The sequence below is a fragment of the Trachypithecus francoisi genome, unplaced genomic scaffold (assembly GCF_009764315.1).
Source record: "Trachypithecus francoisi isolate TF-2019V2 unplaced genomic scaffold, Tfra_2.0 Lachesis_group10, whole genome shotgun sequence".
Classification (NCBI taxonomy): Eukaryota; Metazoa; Chordata; class Mammalia; order Primates; family Cercopithecidae; genus Trachypithecus; species Trachypithecus francoisi.
Genome location: NW_022681455.1, coordinates 55789852 through 55814349, shown reverse-complemented (window position 1 = coordinate 55814349; position 24498 = coordinate 55789852). Strand labels below are relative to the sequence as shown.

At 34.0% G+C, this 24498-nt stretch overlaps 1 protein-coding gene across 3 annotated transcripts in view; it reads left to right on the top strand.

The window, feature by feature from the left end:
* BMP5 (bone morphogenetic protein 5) overlaps nt 1–24231 on the top strand; it is a 123042-nt gene extending 98811 nt beyond the window's left edge. Inside the window, exons 4-8 of one of the 3 annotated variants that reach the window (XR_004438792.1) lie at nt 3617–3811; nt 17397–17473; nt 18791–18901; nt 20443–20526; nt 22226–22315. Coding sequence is in view for 1 of the 3 variants with exons in the window: in XM_033217497.1 (XP_033073388.1) it covers nt 3617–3811; nt 17397–17473; nt 18791–18901; nt 22226–22348; nt 23246–23323 (584 nt within the window). In the remaining 2 variants the exon portion in view is untranslated. Of the gene's footprint in view, nt 1–3616; nt 3812–17396; nt 17474–18790; nt 18902–20442; nt 20532–22225; nt 22349–23245 lie in introns of those variants that run through there. The other 2 variants (XR_004438793.1, XM_033217497.1) reach the window with 2 other exon arrangements.
* Nucleotides 24232–24498: the final 267 nt, after the last annotated feature.

Genomic DNA, 24498 nt, shown 5'->3' with positions numbered 1-24498 from the left:
CCAGTATTTTAGAGACTTTGGTACAAAGGATATATTAGATTTTCTTTGATTCGCTTTCTAGGAGTTCAACATGCATCTATTGGAGCTGTGCCAAAAGTAACTCTGAGATACAGACTTAAAAAAATCACTGTGGCTCATCTTTTTCTTAAGATGACTTCTTGCACACGAAATTGCTCAATATTCTTTAAATATATGTTTGGCGAATCAAATCTATCACCGTTCTAGCTATGCCTGAATGTGTCTGAATCCTAAGGTGACTAAGCTTGGGCTCAAGCTGGTATCCTTACCATCCTTTATTTTAATGTTCTTTTTGTTACCTCACCCCCATTTTCATTTCCACTGTATATTCAATGCTTAATCTTTATGTATATTTTTAAAGTAGAAACTACCCTAAAACAAGAATCAGCTTTGAAAATTAAATCCATGGTGATACACACACGTAAAGGTAATGTGTTTCTAAATCAAAATGCTTTAGGTAGGCTTCTTCAGTTATATATTTGCAATATCTAAAGCATACCGTATGTTTAATTATACTATTTAAAAAGTTCAAATAAAGTTTTATAAAGAATTTACTATTTTTTAATACATGCAGTGTAGTCTAGGTTTCTATCAGTACTTCTACTAAAACAACTATTCAGTCTTTGAAGAGGTTTAGTCAGCATAATCAATATAAGTGTATTCTGTCTGAAAGACTAGGTCAAATAGTTAATGCTTCTATGCTATAGCTCAAGACCAAGGGTAACTGAGCAAGCATTAACTTATGGAATCTTAATAGTCACCCCATTGCTGAAGTAAAAAGGAAACCAAGAGGAAACTTAATAATATTAAAAGTTATTTTAAAAGGGAGTTCACATTGGTTTGAAGGGTACTTTGCTTCACATACAATATCCACCTTTGTAAAACCTAAGAAACCCGTATTTGTAACATACACACATCTTTACAGTTTTTAGAACATAAATCTTCAGAGCAGTATTATTTCTCCACAGATAAAAATTAAAATATTGAAAGCCTTTGGAATAATAACAAAAGAAACCCCTTTGCAACCCAAAGGAAACTTGGAACTTCTTGTTAAGTGCTTATTTAACTATAAAAGAGTCAGTGTGTGTTGTAATGAATGGAAAATTGATTTTATTGTATTCCATTTATGAACATCTCACAGCAACCTATTTCAGTATTAGAAAGATCATATATTAAAAATAATTTCTGCAGTCATCAATGTATACAGGTTAAAATTTAGTTCCTGTTAAATTAACACTTCATTAAAATATCAAAATAAAAGCTTCGACAAATACTTTTTTATGTTGTACTCCAAGACAGAAAAAAAAAAAAGAAAAAATTTAAAGAACAGATTGCCAGTTATTCTATTCTGTAACAGTTAAGTTTCTCAGTTCTTTTTTTTTTTTTTTTTTTTGCTGAGCTCTCTGTCACTGGAAACATCTTAAACCAATTTCAAGTGCTACACCTGAATAAACATGTTGTAAAAGTGTTTATGTATTGAAGTGGGTCAGTTCAAGGTATGGTATTTGGCTGGAACTTCTAATTTCTCTTTTTACAGTGAAAGGGCTGCCAGAAGGAGGAAGTCTGAGCTGAATTAATACATTTGTTACAGTGGAAGTAGAATGGAAACTGCTCTGACCACAAATCAAACTGCCTCTTTCATTTATGCCAGTGATAGAGTTTTTCTAAGAAATATAGACTCTGGCATAGAGCCACTGTAAGTTTGCATTTAAAAGAGAAATCTATATGCTTAGTTTAAGGTTTACTGCTTTGATTATTTGTAAGTCCCTTCTCTGGTAGGACTGAGTATAGTGGCGTTTGTGAGGCAGATGGCCATTTTAATACTTGTAGGAATTGAACAAGTTTTCCCAGTAGGTCGTAGGACAATTGTGGAGGATACCTATGCTGTCTGAATTGATGCAGCCTTTTTTTTTAACCAATACCTCCACATTTAAAGGACCCCTGTGTCCCTCTCGGCAGCTGCACAGCCTCATGCGACACGGTCTCATTTTCTGACAGTAGAAGGTCTTTGCACAATAGAAGTACACACAAAAGTTTTTATGCTGCCAAAATAAATTTCGTTAAGAGTGAGGGCTTATTTGCTAAAATGCCATTGATGCCATTTCGGGGACTTGCTTTCCTTTTCTTTCTTCTAAGGTGGGTCAGGTTTTATAACGGAGTGAGTGAGGTTGCTCCACAATCTTTACTGAATAAATATTTTAAGAAAACATGCACATCTCTCATGGGTCAATCATGAGAGTCAATCATGCACATATTTCAAACCACATTATATAGTATTCTTAAAAGATTGCTAACTTCTGTATCTAGAGTAGCAACTTTGCATAAGATACAAGTAATTCTTAACTAAATTTACAATTTAAGGTTAAATAGTTTATCATCTTTGAATGATTTTCATTGAACCAGATATCAATGGTTTTCTTTTCCACGTATATAGAAAATATAATTTTCAGTGATTATTGTAAATTGGAAGAGCCTAATAAAAACTATTAAAAGAGGATACTGTTAATACCTAACTCTAGGGCATTTGTGGAATCAAATTAAATAATACATGGAAACTACTTAGAAAAATGCCTAGCACAGCAACCACTCCAAAGTGATTTGACATAGTTGTAAGTATTATTATTATTACTAACCACATGGGAGAGGTACTTTATCAACTTTATCTCTAGGGCACCTTGACTTTTAACTCACTCCTATATAGGTGCTGGTTGTGTCCCTTTTCATTGATATATAACCACATCAAAGAACTCATAAGGGTCTGAGGCACAGACTAGTTTATAGGCAAATTTGAGTCTCGAAGCTCATTTGGATTGTTTTTTCTTCTTTCTGAGAGTCTCCAGGCTTGGTTTGCCTCTTCTGAATTCCTTTCGGTAAACATTTAGGTGTGTCAAAACTCAGAAGGGGAGGAATTCCAAAGTTTCTGTGTTCATTTCACAATACTTCATATTGATAATTATCAGGTTGGTGCAAAGTTAATTGCAGTTTTTGCCACTACTTTTAATAGCTGCGGGTTAAAGCAGACCTCCATCCCCAGACTAGGCTTCCAGAATGACTTGTGAAGAGCTTTAAGTATAGTGCAGCTTAGTAAATGTTGCTGGGCACTGGCCAGAGGTGAAGGTGGAAAGGCTATCAGCACTAATTAACACTTGAAAGGTTTTGAATAGGCTGGAGAAAGTAGAAACACGCTGCCAAGTATTCGGCTTTTATAACTTGAAGGAAAATTATAGGGCATTTAGTGCAGAAGAGCCCATAGCTAATATTTTTTAAGTTGCTATTTAATGTGGACATTTCCAGGCGAATGAGTAGTCAAATCTTCCAACTTATAATATTCCTAACTTCAAGGTCTCAGAAGCTATCAGTGAGTGAAAGCAGCTGGAGGGTGTTCTGTGGTGGAAGAATGATGCAAGATGAAAAACCATGCATGGATAATGGTCTATAATAGTAAGCCTCAATATTTATAAGAATCTTGGCCTGTAAGGAAGGCATTCTGATACAGTTTTAAAACTTTTCCCCTTTTCAAAGTACCCTCAGAATTCATTCACATCAGGTAATTGTTCTTTCTTTTTCATGAACCAAGTGCTTTTGTATTACGTTCTAGGACGCAGTATCAACGTAAAATCTGCTGGACTTGTGGGAAGACAGGGACCTCAGTCAAAACAACCTTTCATGGTGGCCTTCTTCAAGGCGAGTGAGGTACTTCTTCGATCTGTGAGAGCAGCCAACAAACGAAAAAATCAAAACCGCAATAAATCCAGCTCTCATCAGGACTCCTCCAGAATGTCCAGTGTTGGAGGTAAGAATAAACCCAAGCAGCAGTTATGCACAGAGAGTTATGGGGTCGTATGTTGCAAATCAAGTAGCCACAATAAATTTACCCTCTGTATATACCTTCAGATGGTATATTAAATCTTCCAGTGATGTTTCTAGCATCCCAGAATGTTTCATCAGTGAATCACTCAGTAATTCATTTTAAAATACGTATGAGTCGCTTTCGTATGTTGAAAGATTCAGTTCAAATTCAAATCAAGATGGCAGTAATAGAAATATGAAATGGCTAGATCAACAAAATCTCGCCAGCACTGAGCTACACAACTTGCTGAGCTAACTTCCTCAGGGCCTCTCAAAAATGGATGGGCAACCAGGTAAATTAAACATAAAATCCTTTCTTTAGTACTTAAGGCAATACATTTGAATTATGCCACTCAGTTTTATTTTTCTGAAATTAGCAGTAGAATGACATGGAGAAGACAATGATTAAAACAATATTTATCTTTTTATTTGGAGGACTGTTATCTAGATACTTTTCTTCAGGTGTGTCTACACACACACACAATCTTTCAACAAAATATTGCAAATGCACAACTGATGTCAAAGTCCTTGCAAATTAATCTGTTAATTATAGGGGGATCAAATTTTAATTGATCAGAAAGCATCTAACTGCCAAAATTTGTAGTGGCTTAATCCTATTATTTATACCAAGAAGTACCTTGTTTAGTCCAGGAGGCAAACAGTAAGCTATTAGATGAAAATGGTGGCTATTTTAGTCCAAAAAATTGATTTTGTTTATAAAAATAAATTTGAAGGGGGAACTCATCCTGGAACATCTCCATTTAGCACCACATACTTATCTATTTGTCAAATATGCATTATTCTGTGTTAATGGCCAATTTATGCATAGTACTCTGCCAGGAACGATGGATGAACTGATAAACAAAAGAGTCATGATTCCTATATATATTATTTTAGCAAATTGAAATTCTAACTTCAAACAGTCTTTGCCATTATTCCTAAAATCTTCATTTTTTCCAGGTTACTTGAAAATGACAGATCATATAGCAGCTATTTCTTACTCAAACATGCATGAGTTTTTAAATGAGAAATAGATGAAGACTTTTGTTTGTTTTTATTTGCTCAGAGATGTTCCATAAAATTACTAAGTGGAATTCACTGTACTCTTCCTAAAGGGAAGGCACCAGGAGAATCATGTTAGAAAGAAGTCCTATTTGTGTGTTAAGCAACAGAAGCAGGAGGGAAGATTTCTGTATAGAATTGTATTATACTGAATTAAATGCTACTTATAAAGTGATGTTTTAAAATAATTTTCCAACAAAGAAATTTTAGTAAAGCATGACACTAGTGCCTTATTACAAAGCTATTTTTTAAAGATCTTCACAAGGTATTTAGTTTGGCAAAAAGTTGTAATTACTTAATATGAAAGGTGGAGAAAAATAACTTTCTAAGACCTTTTCTTCCTGGTAAATACTAGGCTGTCAAACTTGTATATTTTTCTTTTCATGTAGAATGGTTCTAAGTTCGGTTGAAATGTTTTTAATTTAAAGTAGCAGCCTGTATTTAAAAAGTTTTGCTAAACCTTGAATAGAATAGTAAATAATTTTGGAGGAAATTACAAAGGGAAAAGTAGAAGTCACATACTTATTATTAGAGCTCATAATAACTCTGGCAGAGGTGTTCCAGTGACTGAAATCATCAAAGTCCTTTTCCCTATTGGTTAACTCTATTTATCTTCTCTTCCTGACCACGAGAAACAAATGTACGTCTATAACCAGAGATGAATAAAACACATGGAGCAGAAATCATGTAACTTTTCACCAGTTTCCTAACACCATTTAGAGTACAAAATTATTCTAATATAGACCAATATTTTCTTTCTGAAATTTTGTCATTGGCAACCATTTCTGTGAAATATGTGGTAGATGGTTTTGGAGTGTGTTCATATTTTGATAATAAGAAGAAAGAAAGTAGCTGGTTTGTGTCTATAAGACTTAACCTTTCAATAGGTAGTAATCAAGCAGTCTGGGAAAATCCTCATAGGATTTGGCCTAAAAGACAGGGCTTTAAGGAAAGGGAATGCTAATATAAACAGAACATTTGACACTTTGGAGACTTGAAATGCCAGTGAAATTTAAAAATTATCCAAATATAAATAATAAAGTTGTAATAGTAACAAGATTTTACAATAAAATATTGTGCAAAGGCTCTATGGATAAGAAGGGGTGGGGTGGAGATGGAGTTAGGGAGGAAAGTTGTATTGCAGGTTTGCTTGATTGCAAGTTTTTTTGCAAAGCATATTGTCAAATGTTGAAAATCTCCATTAGTAGAGAAGAATTAAAACTCAAGTCATATCTGCTTTCTTTATCCCATTTCTTTTCTACTTCAACGATTCTTGCCTTCTGACTTCCCAATGTTCTTTTTTTCTTCCATATTCCTGTGGGAGAGCATAGAACAGTAACCAGCACAAAATAGGAGTCCCCAACATACTTGTTGAGTAAATTAATTTGTTGACAGCATAGGAAAAACTAACTTCCTTTTTCAGGTAAAGGTATATAGAACCATTACTTCCAGGTTTCCTGCAGAAACTGCCCGGCACTGCTTGTTCCTCTTCAGGTTTTGGCAAGATGGTTGAGCAGACACATTGTGGAAGATATTTCCTGTTTCATGTTGAGGCAGCACAAGGGGTATTTCTTTGAATTTGTGTATGAGAGGAAGAAAAATGGAGCCAATAGCTAAATTCTAAGCTAGCTATTCTTGAAGATATAAAGGCACTAGGTTGATACGATTTTTTAAAAACCTCCAGAACATGATGCTGTTTGAAGGAGTATATTCAGTGTTGAAAAGAATAGAGTACAGGCATACGATGTTTTATTGCATTTTCCTTTGTTGTGTTTCAAAGATAATGTTTTTTTTACAAACTGAAGTTTTGTGGCAGTCCTGTGTTAAGCAAGTCTATTGGTGACATTTTTTCCAACAGCATTTGCTCTCTCAATTTCTCTGTGTCATATTTGGGTAATACTTGCAATATTTCAAAATTTTACTATTATTATATTTGTTATGGTTTATGTTATCAGTGATCTTTGATATTTATTGGTAATTGTTTTGTGGCACCACAAACTTTACCCATATAAGATGGGAAGTAAACGTTATGTGTGTTCTGATTCCTTCAACAATCGGTCATTACCCCATCTGTCTCCCTTTTCTTGGGTTCCCTATTCCCTGAGACACAACAATATTGAAATAAATTCAGTTAGTACCCCACAATGGCCTAAAGGTGTTCAAATGAAAGGAAGATTTGCATATCTCTCACTTTAAATCAAAAGCTAGTAATGATTATGCTTATTGATGAACACATGTTGAAAGTCCAGATAGACTGAAAGCTAGGCCTCTTGTGCCAAGCAGTTAGTCAAGCTGTGACTGCAAAGGAAAAGTACTTGAAGAAAATTAAAAGTGTGACTTTGTCAACACAATAATGATAAGAAAGTGAAATTGTTTTCTTGCTGATGTGGAGAAAGTTTGAGTGGCCTGGATGGAAGATCCAACCAGCCACAACATTCCCTTATACCAAAGCCTAATACAGAGCAAAGCCTTGACTCGCCTCAATTCTGTGAAGGCTGAGAGAAGTAAGGAAGCTGCAGAAGAAATGTCTGAAAGTAGCAGATGTTGGTTCATGAGGTTTAAGGAAAGATGCTATCTCCATAGCAAGAAAAGTGCAAGGTGAAACAGCAAGCATTGATGAAGAAGCTCTATCAAATTATCCAGGAGCTATATCTAAGTAATCACTGATGAAGATAGCTACACTGAACCACAGATTTTTAATGTAGATTAAGAAGCCTTATTGGAAGAAGATGTTATGTAGAACTTTCACAGCTAGAGAGGAGTCTATGGCTGGCTTCAAAGCTTCTGACAATCTGACTCTCTTGTTAATGAGCTAATATACCTGATGAGATTAAGCTGAAGACAATGCTTATTTACCATTCTGAAAATCCGTGGACCCCTAAGTATCATGCTTAATCTAATCTTCCAGGGCTCTGCAAATGGAACAACAAAACCTGGATGAACAGTGCATCTGTTGATAGCATGGTTACTAAATATTTTAGGCACACTGTTGAAACCTGTTGTCCAGAAAAAAGATTCCTCTCAAAATATTACTGCCCATTGACAATGTGCTTGATCACCCAAGAGCTCTGATGGAGATACACGAGTAGATTAATGGTTTTTATCATGCTTGCTAGCACAACATCCATTCTGCTACACATGGATGAAGGATTAGTTTTGACTTTCAAGTTTTATTATTTTAAAAATTTATTGTGTAATACTATAGCTTCCATAAATAGTGGTTCCCCTGCAGGATCTAGGCAACCTTCTGGAAAGGATTCACCATTCTAGATGCCATTAAGAACATCCGTGATTTCTGAGGGGTCGAAATATCAACATTAACAAGGGTTTGGAAGAAGTTGATTCCTACCTCTTGGATGAGTTTGAGGGGTGGGGTTGAAGACTTCAGTGGAGGAAGTCATTGCAGATGTGGTAGAAATAGCAAGAGAACTTGAATTACAAGTGGAACCTGAAGATGTGACTGGATTGCTGCAATCTCATAATAAAACATGAATGAATGAGGAATTGCTTCTTATGGTTGAACAAAAAAAAGTGGTTTCTGGAGATAGAATCTTCTCCTGGTGAAGATACTGTGAATACAGTTGTAATGACATCAAAGGAATTAGCATTTTAAATAAGTTTATTTACTAGAGTAGAGGCAGCATTTGAGAGGATCGACTCCAATTTTAAAAGAAGACCTACACAAAGTAAAGTGCTATCAAACAGCCTTGCATACTACAAAGAATCTTTTGTGAAAGGAAGAGTCAATCAATGTGACAAATTTTATTGTTTTTTAAGAAATTGCCACAGCCACGTCAACCTTCAGCAATCACCAACCTCATCAGTCAGGTATCAACATTGAGGCAATACCCTTTATTAGCAAAAAGATTACAACTTGCTGAAGACTCTGATGATCACCAGCATTTTTTAATCAATAGATTATTTTTAACTAAGGTATGTACACTTTTAAACATATAATCCAATTGCACACTTTTAATAGACTGCAGTATAATGTAGCCATAACTTTTACATGCTCTGAGAAACCAAAAAAATTGTGATACTCACTTTATTGTGATGTTCACTTCATTGCAGTGGTCTGGAACTAAATTCACAGTATCTCCCCAGTAAATGTCTCTGATATATGCCTGTATGAAGAATCCAAAAGAAGTAACAGAGCAAATGGCAAGTCCTGGATCATTACAGAACTGCTAAGAAAGGTTGCTTATTGTATGCTGGATACTGAGAATCTTTGATAAAGAATCCAATCATGTAGTGGCCCTGCCTACATCCATGGTGATTTCGCAGGGCAAGGCTTTGGCATACAGGTGCTCTTCAACTTACAATGGGGTTATATCTCAATAAACCCAACAAAAGTTTACAGTACCATAAGCTCAAATATCATAGCTTAGCCTAGCCTCCCTTACACATGTCCAGAACATTTACATTAGCCTACAGTTGGGGAAACTCATCTAACAAAAGGCCTATTTTAAAATTAAGTTTTGAATATCTTATGTAAATTATTGGACACTCTACTGAAAGTGGAAAACAGAATGGTTGTATGGGTGCTTTCAGTATGATTTCTACTGAATGTGTATTGCTTCCAAACCCTTATCAATTTAAAAAATCATAAGTCAAAGCATTGTGAATGAGATACAATGCATAGTTACTAAAATGAAAACATTCTGCTCTCATTCTCAACTTTGATAGGCACTATCTCTTGCCTAATGAATACAATGTAAATTTATGCCTCTTGGAACAACAGATATTAGTCAAAACAAGAAGAGAATTAATTGAAGTTATTTCCATAGAATATTTTATATAATATACATTTTTAGTATTTAGAAATAATAAAATGGAAAAGCTAAACTTCTCCCTTGTTTACCTAATCCATACATAATAGATTCCCTTACTATGCTGATATCAACATGGTACAAACCTCTCTCTCATCTGAGAGAATACATTTTTGTTATATGCTTTTAATTACATGAGTTATATATTTTAAAGGTTTAATAAACAATGATTAGCTATATTTCAAATAATGTGAGCTAATTGTTTTTAACTGTTGTCACATAGGATTAGCATCAGTTTATTTAATCATGTCAATCCAAAAAGACATTTTGCTTTTTTCCAAGTTGGGACTCTCAAAATAAATGCTGTACTGAAAATCCTGCAATGCTGCACAAATGAGAATATTTCTAATCCACATAATTGTGACAGTAACTAATATTAAAAATTGTTATCTGTGACCTAAATCATGAAAAATTTTGGAAACCCCTCCTGAAATAAGTATTTTGATGCATATAATATGTTGTTAGCTAGCTCTATCTATAAATTTATCTATCATCTATCCATCATTTAATATGACTTCACTACTTACTAGTTGTATACTCTTGCACAAGATATGTTACCTCTCTCTGTTTCTTCATGTTTAAAGTGGGAATGTTAATTATACCTGCCTCGCAGAGCAGGATTACATGAGTTGTGAGGATTAAATGAGTTATTATATATAACTGATATAAAATAGTGGTACATGGTAAGTGCTCATTGAGAGTTGAACATTATAATGGCTTTTACAGAACTGGTATGCAAAGAGTTCAAACTCCTACATCAGAGAAAACTACAAGTTCACACTCTCTCTTATAAGTACCCATACCTGTGGTCACAGGATTTCTTATCTTTCGATACTCTAGAAACAAGAGAAATTTTAGAATCTTTAACCTAATTTGGCTAATCTATATTAGCAATTAACTACACACCTTAAAAAAGACTTTCCAATAGACATTAAGGCATTGTGTCTGTTGTCAAGTTTCTCTCTAGGAAAAATTCACAGGGAGAATATATCTGGGTATAATTTTTTATAAGTAATATTTATTCAGTACCAAATAAACTCCCACTATATGCCAGGCACAGCATTATAAAACTATATGCTATGTACTATATTAACTATATGGCCCAAAATACTACACGAGGGACTTATCTGAGAACAAACAGACATTTTCCAGAAATACAGACATGGATGAAACCATTTCAGATTGTAGAAAGGAAAGGGCTCTACAGTTGTAGAGCCATGAACCATTTTCAAATGGCTGGGGTATGCATGTATTTTTATGTGAGAGGACTGTGATATCAGCTAGGAAATTATTCAGGGGCCAAATCATAAAGAGTAGGGTATGTGATGATAAGGAGCAGTGATGTCTTTGCATAGGCAATTGGACAAAGAAGAACCGTAATCAGATATGCATTTTAAAAAGTTAATTTTGGCCACAGAGTGCAGAGTGGAATGCCAAGGGTGGAGACAGAAAACTCAAATAATGATTGGAGTCTAGTATAATACTCCAAGCAATGAAGATCATAGATTGGAGAGAGATATGTAGGAACCAAAACACACGGGGTAGGGCCAGCAGGGGTTTGAAGAGGATGGATAACCCAGCACTCTGGAGAGGGGAGTGTTGAGAATAAGTGGAACGTGTAGGGAAAAGATGTAGCTATAAGCCAAATTGTTAGATGTAGGATGAGGCTGACCAAATGCCACAGGAAACAAAGAAAGCAAAAATAATAAAATGGAGCCTCCTTGGGGAACATCAATACTGTAAGTATAGGCAAAGGAGAAAAAGCAATTCCATAAAATAAGCCAAAAGAATATCATCAGAGACGTCAAAGAGGAGCAGGGGTAAAGTGTTATTTTAGAATCTAAGGTTACCAGAAGAAGACATTGAGGAAGGATGAGGCAAGCAAGAGTGCAAAGGGCTTCCAACAGGATACCTAGATTAAATAGTGAAATTGATCAACTAATGGGGCTTTGTGGATCCATTTAATACAGAATCTGAGGGGAAAAAAATGAAAATTAAGAAGCTTACTAAATTTTCTGTCCTGGCCACTAGGTGAATGATGGTCCTATTAACAAAAATAGTGAATACTGAGTGTGAGGTCAGAAGTAGAAATAGTGAGCAGGAGGCATCAGGGAACTGTCCTTTAGAGGTGTCTGGCAAATTCAGGTTTGTGGATAGATTTTTATATGAAGGAGCTCTAAAGTGTGGACGTTAATTACGTGATCAACATAGATACTTTGCTGAGCAGAGGTATGCAAACACATTAGAGAGTTATTTTGTGGTGTTTTGTGTCACACGTTGGTACCTACACAAACACAAAATTGTGTTAATATATCTACAAAATAAACAACAGTAATTACTACTGGCTTGTGTGTAAATTCAAGTGAATAATTCACTGGGTATAGAAGATAATGATTAAGCTAGAGCAACAATAGCATTTTAAAGCCCCTTATCTTTGGGTAGGATTGTTATTTATTTTTGGGTTTATCATGAATTTTTCTACCCCCAAGGTCATATAAAAGTTCGTATTATGATAGTACCATTCTTGCTTTTTCAACTCTTGTACTTCATTCGTCATTTTAAATTTTTATAAATAAATTAAGGTCTTCTGTCCTGATGCTTTAGGTGTCAACTTCCTTTTTCCCTTTTTCTCTTTGGGAAATAAGAGTGAAAAAATAACATCTCCTCTTTTGCTTTGAAGCAGCAGCATATCATATTTGGCTCATTTGAGCTGTTGTCATGGTTAAATATTAAATTTTATTTCTATTTTTATTTGCTTTTATAGCTATATCTGTGTTTCATCCCCTTAAGAAACTAATACTATGTTCTGAAGAAAAAAAATGGTATATGAAGGTTTTTGGACTCTTGTCCAGTTCACAGCAAGTCTATCCCATGTTTATTTGTTTTTTTCAGGAACTAGTATGCAGAGCTTTGAAAGTCCATGCCAATTTCAGGAATTTGTTTTCATTGATACATAATAATTATACATATTCATGGGGTACATGCAATATTTTGATAGATGTATGCAATGTGTAATGATCAAATCAAGGTAATTAAGATATCCATCACGTCAAATATTTATCATTTCTTTGCATTGGGAACATTCCTAATCTTCTAGTTATTTTGAAATGTAGAATTAATTATTGTTAACCATTGTCACCATACTGTGCTATTGAACACCACAACTGATTTCTTCTGTACGTTTTTTACAAAGCTGTAATTTTTATCCATTAGCCAGTTCTTGTTCCCCTCTTTCTGCTACCATTCCTAGCTTTTGGTAACCACCATTCTACTCTCTTATCTTCATGAGATCAATTTTTTTTTTAGCTTACACATATGACTAAGAACATGGGATATTTGTCTCTCTGTGCCTGGCTTACCTCACTTAACATCTTCCAGTTTCATCCATGTCGCTGTAATTGACAGAATTTCATTCTTTTTATGGCTGAATAATAAGCCATTGTGTATATGTACCACCTTTTCTTTATCCATTCATCCATTGATGGACATTTATGTTGCTTCTGTATCTTGTGAACAGTGCTGCAATCAGTATGGGAGTGCAGGTATATCTTCAACATATTGATTTCCTTTGTTTTGGATATATACCCAGCGGTGAGATTGCTTGATGATATGGTAGCTCTACTTTCACTTTTGGGAGGAACCTCAAAAAAAGGGTTGTATTAATTTACATTTCCACCAACAGTGTACTAGTGTTCTTCTTATCACATTCAGGATTTTTTTTGTGTTTTACCAACTTTTACCTCTACATATTTATTTTGTTTTTCATGATTTTATTGTAAGACAAAAAAATTAAAGAAAATCAAACTAAAGATTAAATTTATACACTATCTAGAAATTGACCATAAAGAAATTTGCATAAAGTATTTAACGATATTTTTACTATTTTGGCATTGGCTTCCTAACATTTTTACTATTAAGAGACAAAACAGAGAAGTATTATTGATAACACCTGCACTATGGATAAGACATGTTGGTTTACTTTTTCTAGTGTTGATGGTAGAACATTTTAATAATTTATGCCATGACTTTTCATTTGTAGGCAGGTTCATTAACAACAGAATTATATCCATTTCATATTAATCTCCTAAAGGCTGCCCATCAGTATTTTAAAAGACATAAATCTAATTTCCTTGCCCTTCCGCCCACAGCTTGTTCTGCCAAGCATTTAGAGTAAACCTAACTGCAGGCTTTTCTAGTTTGGGTACAACATTTACTTCACTCACTATCCATTAATTTTTATTTCTGACAGAATAAGCATATGGTCCTAATGCTCTATGAAATCAGACTCTTGGAACCAGATTCTGTTATAAATTTCATTGCTTGTTACATTTATGTGATGTTATATTATATACATCACTTAGCCTGCATAAAAAGACATATATATGGGACAGATATATTTTGACTTTTAAGTTTTATTTTATTTTTTATAAACATTGAATTCAAATAACTATATTTGTAGTTTATGGCTTTTCATATAAACATGTATGTTATTGGCTACAATGTTATTCATATTTAATATTTTCAATTAAGACAAAGATGAATAAATATTCCCATTATTATCTAAAGCAGAGTTGGAAAAAGTAAGGCCCAATAACCAAATTAAGCCTATCATTTGTTTTTATATGACCTACTAAGAGTGGTCTTTCCATTTTTAAATGTTTGCTTGGAAAAGATGGACAATATTTTGTAGCATGTGGAAATCATATGAAATTCAAATTTTAGTATCCGTACATAAATTTTTACTGGAATATAGCCACACCCATTCATTTACATATTGTCTATGGTTGCTTTTATACTACAGCAGCAAAATTGAATAGTTGCAAGGGGGACCACTTAGCCTAAAATATTTGCTATCTGTCTCTCTCTTTTTTTTTTTTAATACTTTAAGTTCTAGGGTACATGTGCACAGCGTGCAGTCTTGTTACATATGTATACATATGCCACGTTGGTGTGCTGCACTCATTAACTCATCATTTACATTAGGTATATCTCCTAATGCAATCCCTCCCCCATCCCCCTCCCCACAATAGGACCCAGTGTGTGATGTTCCCCTTCCTGTGTCCAAGTGATCTCATTGTTCAGTTCCCACCTGTGAGTGAGAACATGCGGTATTTGGCTTTCTGTTCTTGCAATAGTTTGCTGAGAATGATGGTTTCCAGCTGCATCCGTGTCCCTACAAAGGACATGAACTCATCCTTTTTTATGACTGCATAGTATTCCATGGTGTATATGTGCCACATTTTCTTAATCCAGTCTGTCACTGATGGACATTTGGGTTGATTCCAAGTCTTTGCTATTGTGAATAGTGCCGCAATAAACATATGTGTGCATGTGTCTTTATAGCAACATGATTTATAATCCTTTGGGTATATCCCCAGTAATGGGGTGGCTAGGTCAATCTGTCTCTTTAAAGTTTGCTGACCCCTTTGGTCCAAGGCATAGCTAACATTTTTTTTTCCTATTTTGTATACCAAGGAGTTTATGAAATCAAACCAATAGTAGAATCAATTATTTCTTTTCTCTAAAAAGGATCGAGGAAATTTATCCATGTCATGTTTAGTGCTAAAGTGCATCTGTCTGTTACCTGAACAAAGTTAGCTCCAAGGGAGATATTTCCCTAAAGAACCAGAATGTAGAGTCTGAAATAAATCCTCTCTCCTCCATTTCCCATTATCTACTTATTTAATCTGTTTTAATGAAGTTAATTGCATAGTAGGAATAAATAACCTAGAAGTAAGAAAAATACCTTGATTTCAAAATTTAATCATTAGCTTGTTTTCTAGATTAACAGTAAACAAATAATTACTTGAAGTGACCATGAGAAGTAAGGCCCTCTGTGGTGGGCTCCTTTGATCTCTTAGTGCCTACACTTCTGTTTGAGGTTGAGCGTAATTCAACTGGAAGGTGACACTTTAACAAAAACTGTGAAACAAATTATTTTTTAATTTTATTTCTTTAATATTTTATATTACAAATAAAGTGGACTAGTTTTTCAAATGTTTGTACAAAATGTGAGCAAACCTCAGGTAAGACAATGAAAAATGTTCCATAAATCTCTGTGTTTCTTCAGTATTTTACTTTACTCCAGGTGCAAGATTGAAATTCTGCATTTATATTTAATCATTTAAAACAATTATAAAAAGTTATGGCTATTTCAGATTACATTCCAAAATATGTAATGATAGTATTTCACTCGCCTCAAATCCCTTGTGGAACACTATGAGAAATTTGTCCATTAACTCCTCAGATACTTTTTTGAATGTTTGTTGTATGCCAGGCACTGTTCCTGGCACTAGGGACACATCAATGAGCAAAACAGAGCTAAACAAGATTCTTGCCCTTATGAAGCTTATATTTTAGTGTGAGGAAACAGACAAGAAGCCATGCATAAATTAATGAGGAAATGGCATAGTGAAAATTGAGATGAGAAAACATCAGAACAAAGTGAGAGAAATCAGGTGTATCAGGGTGAGAGTTGTAATATTAAAAGGGTAGTGAAGGCCTTGTTGAGATGTTGCTTAAGCAAGGACATGAAGATGCAGGAATTAGCCATGTAGCTATCCAGGGAGAGGGACTAGTGAGAGAAAAGCCTCTAAAGTGGAAGTAAGGCTGACTGTGAGTGAAACAGCAAGGAGGTAGGTGTGGTGGCTGGAGCAAGGTGAAGGAGAAGAAGAGTGACAGGAAATGAGTCAGAGGGATAATGGAACCAAAATGTAGAGAGCCTTGTAACCACTCTGAGAGTATTTCACTCTTAGTGGTATGAGGGCCATAGAGGGACTGGCAGGGAAGTGATGTAATTAGGTTTACTTGTTAAAAGGTCCACTTGACTAGTTTGCTGTAGAGGAGTAACAGCAGAAGCCGGGAGACTAGCAATGAGGATATTGCAGTAATTCATGCTGGAGATGATGGTGGCTTGGACCAAGACCAATTATGAAGAGTGTGAGAGCAGGTGCATTTTGGACTTAGTGAAGATAGTGTGTGAGATTTCCTGACGGATTGGATGTGTAAATGAAAGAAAAATAAAGAGAACTATTTTGATTCTTGTTTTGTTTTGGTTTCTATTTTTTAACCCAGGCAACTACCATCAGTCAAGAATGAAGTCTACAGGTGGACAGGATTTTGGGGGATGATTAGAAGCTCAACTTGTGGTATCCTGAGGTTAAGATATTTATTAAAATAAAATCAGCTAAGATCCCAGTATCTGCCTCATGGAAGATGTTAAAAATTATTGCACAAATATATGTGTGTGTGTGTGTGTGTGTATGTGTGTGTATATATATATGAATATATTAAGTACCCCTAGAGTATGAATGAAGTAATAAGTATTCGTTGAGCAGATGGTACTCAGTGAACAACAGACACCACACTCTGCCCTGTGAAGTAGATGGCCTAACAGAATCCTTGTTAGAGCTTCATAAGGTAAATGGTATTGTCTACATCTCACAGAAGAAGAAACCCAAGACAAGTAACTTGACTGAAGTTCACATGGTTAGTAAGTAGTTCTAGCTTTAAGATTGAAATTCATGTTCCACAACTTCAAATAAAACCCCTTTAAAAAATCCTACCAGTGATCTCACAAAAGAAATATTAGTATATCTTTAAGCAACCATTTATTAAAAATGTGGTTTTTATCTTCAGATTATAACACAAGTGAGCAAAAACAAGCCTGTAAGAAGCACGAACTCTATGTGAGCTTCCGGGATCTGGGATGGCAGGTAAGAATTTTCAGTCAACTTAGGTCCTTTTTTTCTGAATTGTCATAAGTCCTTAGTAAGTCATAGTCTTTGGCAGTAATTTTCCAATATAATACCCAATGATTTCTGACATAACCATTTAGAATATTGCTTGTTCACTTTATTTTCATTTCTCAATTAACCTTTTGCCATTGAAACATGATTAGTAGGTTTCACAGTCAAACAAAAAAACTATGTTGAATAAAACATAGAACACTAAGATATTTAGGAAGAAAAAAAAAGAGTGCTGTTGTTTAAGTATTCCAAACTTTTAATTTTGTGATAAATAGAAGATTTGTTCATATTAGTATAAGTAACTCCACTAAGCCTCTGAGGGTCTCCAACTATTGGGCTAGGAAATAGAGCTCTCAACTATAATGTCCCTGTCATGGGGAAGATGACAGACATTTTTTTTTTCTTGCACTTAAAAATGTATTGCTATATTTAGATGGCATTTTGAAACAGGATGAGGAGGAAAATTTCACCAAAGTAAGTTTTGAATGGCTCTATGTGGTGACAGTTTAAAAAAAAATTTTAAGATTTCTCCTAATATTTATTACAATGGATTCTCATATATGAGTTCCTGTATTGATACTGTTAAAATGTAAATATATTCAAAATTTATGATAAACTTTCAACGTGAGTAACTCAAGAATTCTTACATTTGTGCCAAATTTTATTTCTCTGTGGGAAAAATATCAAGGCAACCATACATGTAGCAATTATTTAGCTTCCAGAAATTTATCATGTTCAGTTTTTAGGAATTTGCTCCAATTCATTTTTTCTAAAGAGACTATAAAGTTAATGCATGAATGGAAAGAAAAACAGCATGCAGAAAAGATATTAAGGCTTTAGGATGTTGTCAGACTTATAAAACTAAGAATGAATCCTTAAGAAGTAATGAGAATAATCTCAATTAACTTGATTCTCCTTTTTCTTTTGGGTTCACTTGAACTTTCCAGAGTTCATCATTTCCTGTTTAAACAATATTTAGAATGCTATTTTCTTATAATAGTTTTATTCATGCATACATGTTTAATACATACTATGAATATCTTACATAACTACCTCTTGGGAGTAATTAGAGAGGACAATTTCTTGTGAAAATATTTATACTTTTGTCCTAAACTTCAGCTTAAAATTAAATTAAAGGGTGTGGGGAAAGTTATTCCATTAGAATAATTGTTGGACCAGGAATGTAAACCTATTCAGATACAGTATATTTCAATAATTTTTAAGAATTTTTTTAAAATTTTTACTTTAGTGATACTATTTTTTCTTGTTTTGTGTGTGTGTCAGGACTGGATTATAGCACCAGAAGGATACGCTGCATTTTATTGTGATGGAGAATGTTCTTTTCCACTTAACGCTCATATGAATGCCACAAATCATGCTATAGTTCAGACTCTGGTAAGCTTTGTTTTGAGGGATTAAAAGTAGCTTAGAATGCAAGCATATTAAAAAGTTGTTTTAGAGGAGCATCTATTTATAATTTTTAATGCATTATTTTATCTTCTCAAACTCATTTGTTTCTTTTTAGAGCTGAAGTAACAACTGTGGGTATAGTCAGGAAACTCAGACTGGTTTAGAGTAATCCCAATTACACAATGGAGAAGGATTCAGCTAGGAAAACTGGAGTAATAACATGCGATGGTCATCTTGAACTGTTTCTTCATTTACTGTATGACTAAGCACACAGGTTCCCCGGGGCTGTTTCTAACCTAGCAATTCATTAGTAATCATTGCAAAAACACTGAGTAATAACTGTACTAAATTTCATCTGAGGGTTTTTAATTATTTAAGTATGTTCTATAACATACTTTGGTATTATAAAAGTTCTTCAGTGTAGTACACAAATGGGAAACTAATTGACATTTCTTACTGTTCTCCTCCTTCTCCTGTAATCTTTAAAGTAGAAATTATGCTTCCTTTTCTTTATTCCTTACTCTCAGAAACTTAACAGTGATTAAATCTCTAATAATCTAGGCTTACTTTTATGAATAAGGTTCTGAAGGGTTGACTTGATTAACTGATTGCATTGTACCTAATGAGCTCGTGAAACCTTTTGAGAGTCTGATGTACCTCATAGTATCTGAACTATTGATTTGGCAGAGGAACACTCTCCAGAAGACTAAATGGGAGGCTCCTAGAAGACATACCACACTATGTGATATAATTTTAAATCAACGTTTGGGCTAATATAAAAATTTTAAATTTTATATTTAAGAAGAATGGGAGAGAACACATTATTTTAGAATCAAGGTTTGATGGGAGTGGAATTAATTGGTGGATGCCAGTAAGAGAAAAGTAGATAGTAGAAAAACCTATCTTTGTGGCTGAGGCATATTTATGGAAAAAGAAAGAATTACTCTTAGGATTTATGAAGATTTAACTCTCTATAAGCTTGCTAATTTCCCCCACAATTAATTTAAAATTTAAAGCTGAATTAAGGAGTAGCCTAGTTTCCTTCTTAATAAACAATCATCTATATGAACTGGCAAAATCAAATGCTTGAATGATTTGATATTTACTGGCATGTTTATTGACTTCATACAATACTACAGAAAAGCTAGACACCAAAAAATGTAATCTATAACAACTAGAGCATGAACATTATCAAAGACTGGAAATAACCTTGGGCTAGAGAGCAACAGAAAGGTAAAGCAAATATTTATAAAGTGATTTATAAAAATTCTTCTTTTTATTGATTCATGACCAGTGAGAATGCCTACTTTAGTGCCATATACAAGGTATAGAGTAAATTTCTGGGAGGATTTTAAAGTCTGATATGACTTCACCTTTGCTATCTGCAAATATAAGCTCTCTTTATATGGAATACTGTTTCCGGGAGTATGGAGAGTAGGTAGGTTTTGCAGGGATGGATGTTTTGCATTCAAACTTCTACCACTAAAATGATTTCTAAGAAGTTAACTTTTCTCTTTGTATATGAGAATTCATGTTGACATGAAAGCATATCAGATAAAGAATGCTGTTGTTTCATCCTGTGAAGAGGACTTCATGATCACTGTCTTTCTGTAAGGTCGTAGAATAACTCCTATCAGTTGAAGTAATGCTACTTAATTTCTCAGAAAGTTCTTTGCCTCTTTTTATCATCATTTCGATGATTATGAAAGTAGACTTTTGTTTCCTTAGATATGGATCTAATGTATCAAAGATTCACTCAGGCTAAGCAGTGCCTACCTAGTGAAAAATACCCTTTGTCAAATACCCCCCCTCATTTTTTCTTTTTTAAAATAAATAAATACATATTTTCAGCTCTTATGGCTGTAGTAAAGTATTGAAAAACAAACATAAAAAAAAGTGACACAAACTTGGAACAAGAGTCTGCTCTGTATCTCCACCCTGGGATGTAGGACATAAGTCATAGCAAAACTGGAGCATACCAGGAAGTTCGATTTTTTTTTTTTTTTCCTCCTGGTGTTGTGCACACTTTATGTTTGTTATGTGAAGGACATGAAACAAAAAGACAGAGGAAAGTATGTTTGTGACTAATATATTGAGAAACCATTCAAGAACAATCCATTTTTTTTCCCTGTAGACTGCCAAGGCCATTGAAACAGCAGAATTATCAATCATGTATGTGTGGGTTATGGAAGATAAAGCTGATGAAGGACATAAGCTGCATCAGAAATTTGTAGAAAATATCCAACTTTTAGTTTTGTGAGGTCTTAGGAAATTTCAATGTCAGGTCACCTCATTTTTTCTGCTGTTCCTGTCCACGTGCAAGGCTCCTATATCATTTCAGCCAGGACATTGTACAGCCAAAACCGTAAGAGGCTGTATTTGCTTTTTGTGGATCCCATAAGACTCATCAGTGGGATTTCCCATAAACTCCTCTGGGGGAAGGGCCAGAATAGGTGGGTGGGAAAGCGGGGAACTGTGTTCTGGCTCTTTACTCAATTATTTCAAATCATAGGCAGACTGCCAGTCTGATCAAAATTATTAATCAACCCTTAAGCATTTCACTTTCCATGTACAGACACCTTTTTAGGCTTCTGGGGAGGTGGATGTTCATATGTAAAGCATCTAGGCCCTTTGCTTCTGATTTAGCTTAGCCTGCTTTTTTGGCAGTTGTCTAGGGGGCAGGCAAGGGAGAAAAAAAGTAAATGGATATTAAACTCCAGCCAATGTGATAAAAACAATTCTACAAAGAGCTGAAATCATTGCTTAAAGGCAAGTATTGGATTATATGTGGATTTTATTTTATTATGATTTTTATGCTTCTTTTACCATGGAAAACTAAGAGTTGGCATAAAATGTATGATTTATTAATTTTCCTTTTAAAAGATAATTCTTAGATCCAAATCTTTCTGCAACTATGTGTTTTCATTGATTTGTTCTTATAACTTCCATATTCCTCATTGATAAGTATAGAAATAGTCATTTCAACTAAAAGCAACAGAGTGCTAGTCGCTGTGTTCTTTCCCTAGGAAAACTTCCACTGAATATTCTATAGAGGAAGTTTTCTTTATTTGGTGAGATATTTTTCAAGGTTCAAACACATAATTGAAATGGGTGGGTTGATTCCAGGTGTTAATGCTTAAGAATACATCTTTCAGTCCGTCACCCCAGTCATGGAACATAAATGGGAGAAGGGCGATGAGCTTAACGGTGTGCCTGATTTTGAGTGATAAAATAAGCATATAATTTTAAAACTGTAAGAAAATGTGTATTTTATTTCTTAATAAAACAAAACTTTTTTTCCTTTCCCAGGTTCATCTTATGTTTCCTGATCACGTACCAAAGCCTTGTTGTGCTCCAACCAAATTAAACGCCATCTCTGTTCTGTACTTTGATGACAGCTCCAATGTCATTTTGAAAAAATATAGAAATATGGTAGTACGCTCATGTGGCTGCCACTAATATTAAATATTGATAATAACAAAATATCTGTATTAAGATTTATGGCTGCAATAAAAAGCATACTTTCAGACAAATGAGGAATTTCCTAAAATTAGTCTGGCTCATTTTGACTCTTTTCCTATGTACAATATCATGTATATAGTCATTTTTATTTATTTAAAGGTATATATTCTCTTTTGTGGATGCTTTATCAGTAAAATTTATAGGCCACTACATTATACAGTAGATCATCTAGTCTAATTTTCAGTGGGTTATGCTGAGTCCATTCAATTCCAATTCAACATTTTTTTCGAATACAATTTTATATAATTTTCTGAGATTAGACAGAACTCCTTTGACTGTTTAATATTGTGGAAGGAAATTGAATAATTTATTTATATTGTGCCAATGAAAACCACGATAGGATATTTATTTAGAAATAAGACTTAAAAAAATAACAACCCAAACAAAAATGCTTGGATAAACACAATTTCTCTTTTAGAGTTCCTGCTTCATTAGATAAAGTGAAATGTTGAACTGGATTTGAATAAATAAACAGTAGGCAGAACATAGAAGCTGAAAAGATTGCACATAATTGTTTTAACTGTTTGCTTTAATAAAACTGGTGTAACTGTAGGAGCATGTTCCTTTTTGGCTTGTGGACTGTAGATTTTGCAAAGAGCTCAAAGCTTCAGAAGACAGGCTTGAGCCTGTGTCCATAGCTTTCCAAGTTAACACTAACTGTAGTACAACCTTCTTACCTCAAATAAATCATATCTGCCTATTATCTAGAACACTACTGCTGCAGAATTTTTTTTTTTTTTTTTTAGATTTAAAAACCTAGTCCAAAATAAAGAAACATTTACATGTGCTCCACTTTCCTCCCCACAGGCAGGAGTCACTGCCTGCATAAAATGTACAAGAGCAGAAGATGCCGACAGAACCATTTTCTTTAACTCTCCTTTATAACTGAGTTTGCTGATTGATGTGATGCAAGGGATTTTATTTAGAAGTAAAAGCACTGAAACTAAACTGGAGGAAATTATCAAAAGTCCCAGAATGGCTTTGACAGAATTGCCATTTCTGAAGAACAGCTGAAATTCATTTTTCATATCTTTGAGAGTGAGCTCAATGAAAACCTTATTTTGTAAAGAGATTCTGTAAACCTTCTTCCAAGCACAAAAAATTCCAAACAGGAAGGTTCTGGGGCGGGGGGGTGTGTGGGTGTGTGCATGTGTGTTCTTCCCTCTAAAATTAATTTATTTTCTCTATCTATTGGAATGCCCTGTAAGGCTTTTCTTTAACACACACTGACTTTTTGAGGAATGATCTTCAGAATGATAACTTGCTATTTTATGGTGACTCTGTGGTTAGGCTTATTTACAGTTAATCTAAAATATTCATAAAGCACCATTTATTAATCATCCTTTTGGATCTTTCAAACAAAATTTAAAAGTGTCTTCAAAAATGTTATGGCTTTGTTTGTAATTCAGGTATATTAAAATGTTTTGAAATACAGTTTATCTTAAAGAAAATTTGACAGTAACTATATTAACGGGGACGTTAAGTAATATATTTTTGATTAATGGTGTACCATTGAGAGAATAAGAAATGGAAGTCTATTATTTTATTCTTTAAATGTGCTGTTTAAATATATTTCCATATTTTAAAATAAAACAGATGCTAATTTCTGCTGTTCTTGATTTGGTTCTTTATTTAAAAGGAATACAAAATGTAAGTATGTCATAAATTGAGACTATAAGAATATTTATCAAATACAAAGTGTTTGTGGATCGCATGATTCTTTATGTTGTTCTTAATTGCTAAAATTGTTTTTTGTGTTGTTAATAATTATCTCACTATTAAATGTGCAAAGCAACAATCCATGAATTAAAGATTTTCTTAATCTGTTCAAACAACAAATTTTAAAAATAGCAAAAAAAATTAGGATGGGGAAATACCTCATTTGTTCTTTTTCATATGAGAAGGAAGATAATTGGCATCAGTGTTTTTGCATTTTCTAGAATTACCTATGTGTATAATATGCACATATACTCAGTCACATTATTTTCTAATAACTATTACAGTAAACTCTTAGTATTACCTTGGTGATACCCAAGCTATTACCAGAAACCAGAATAATT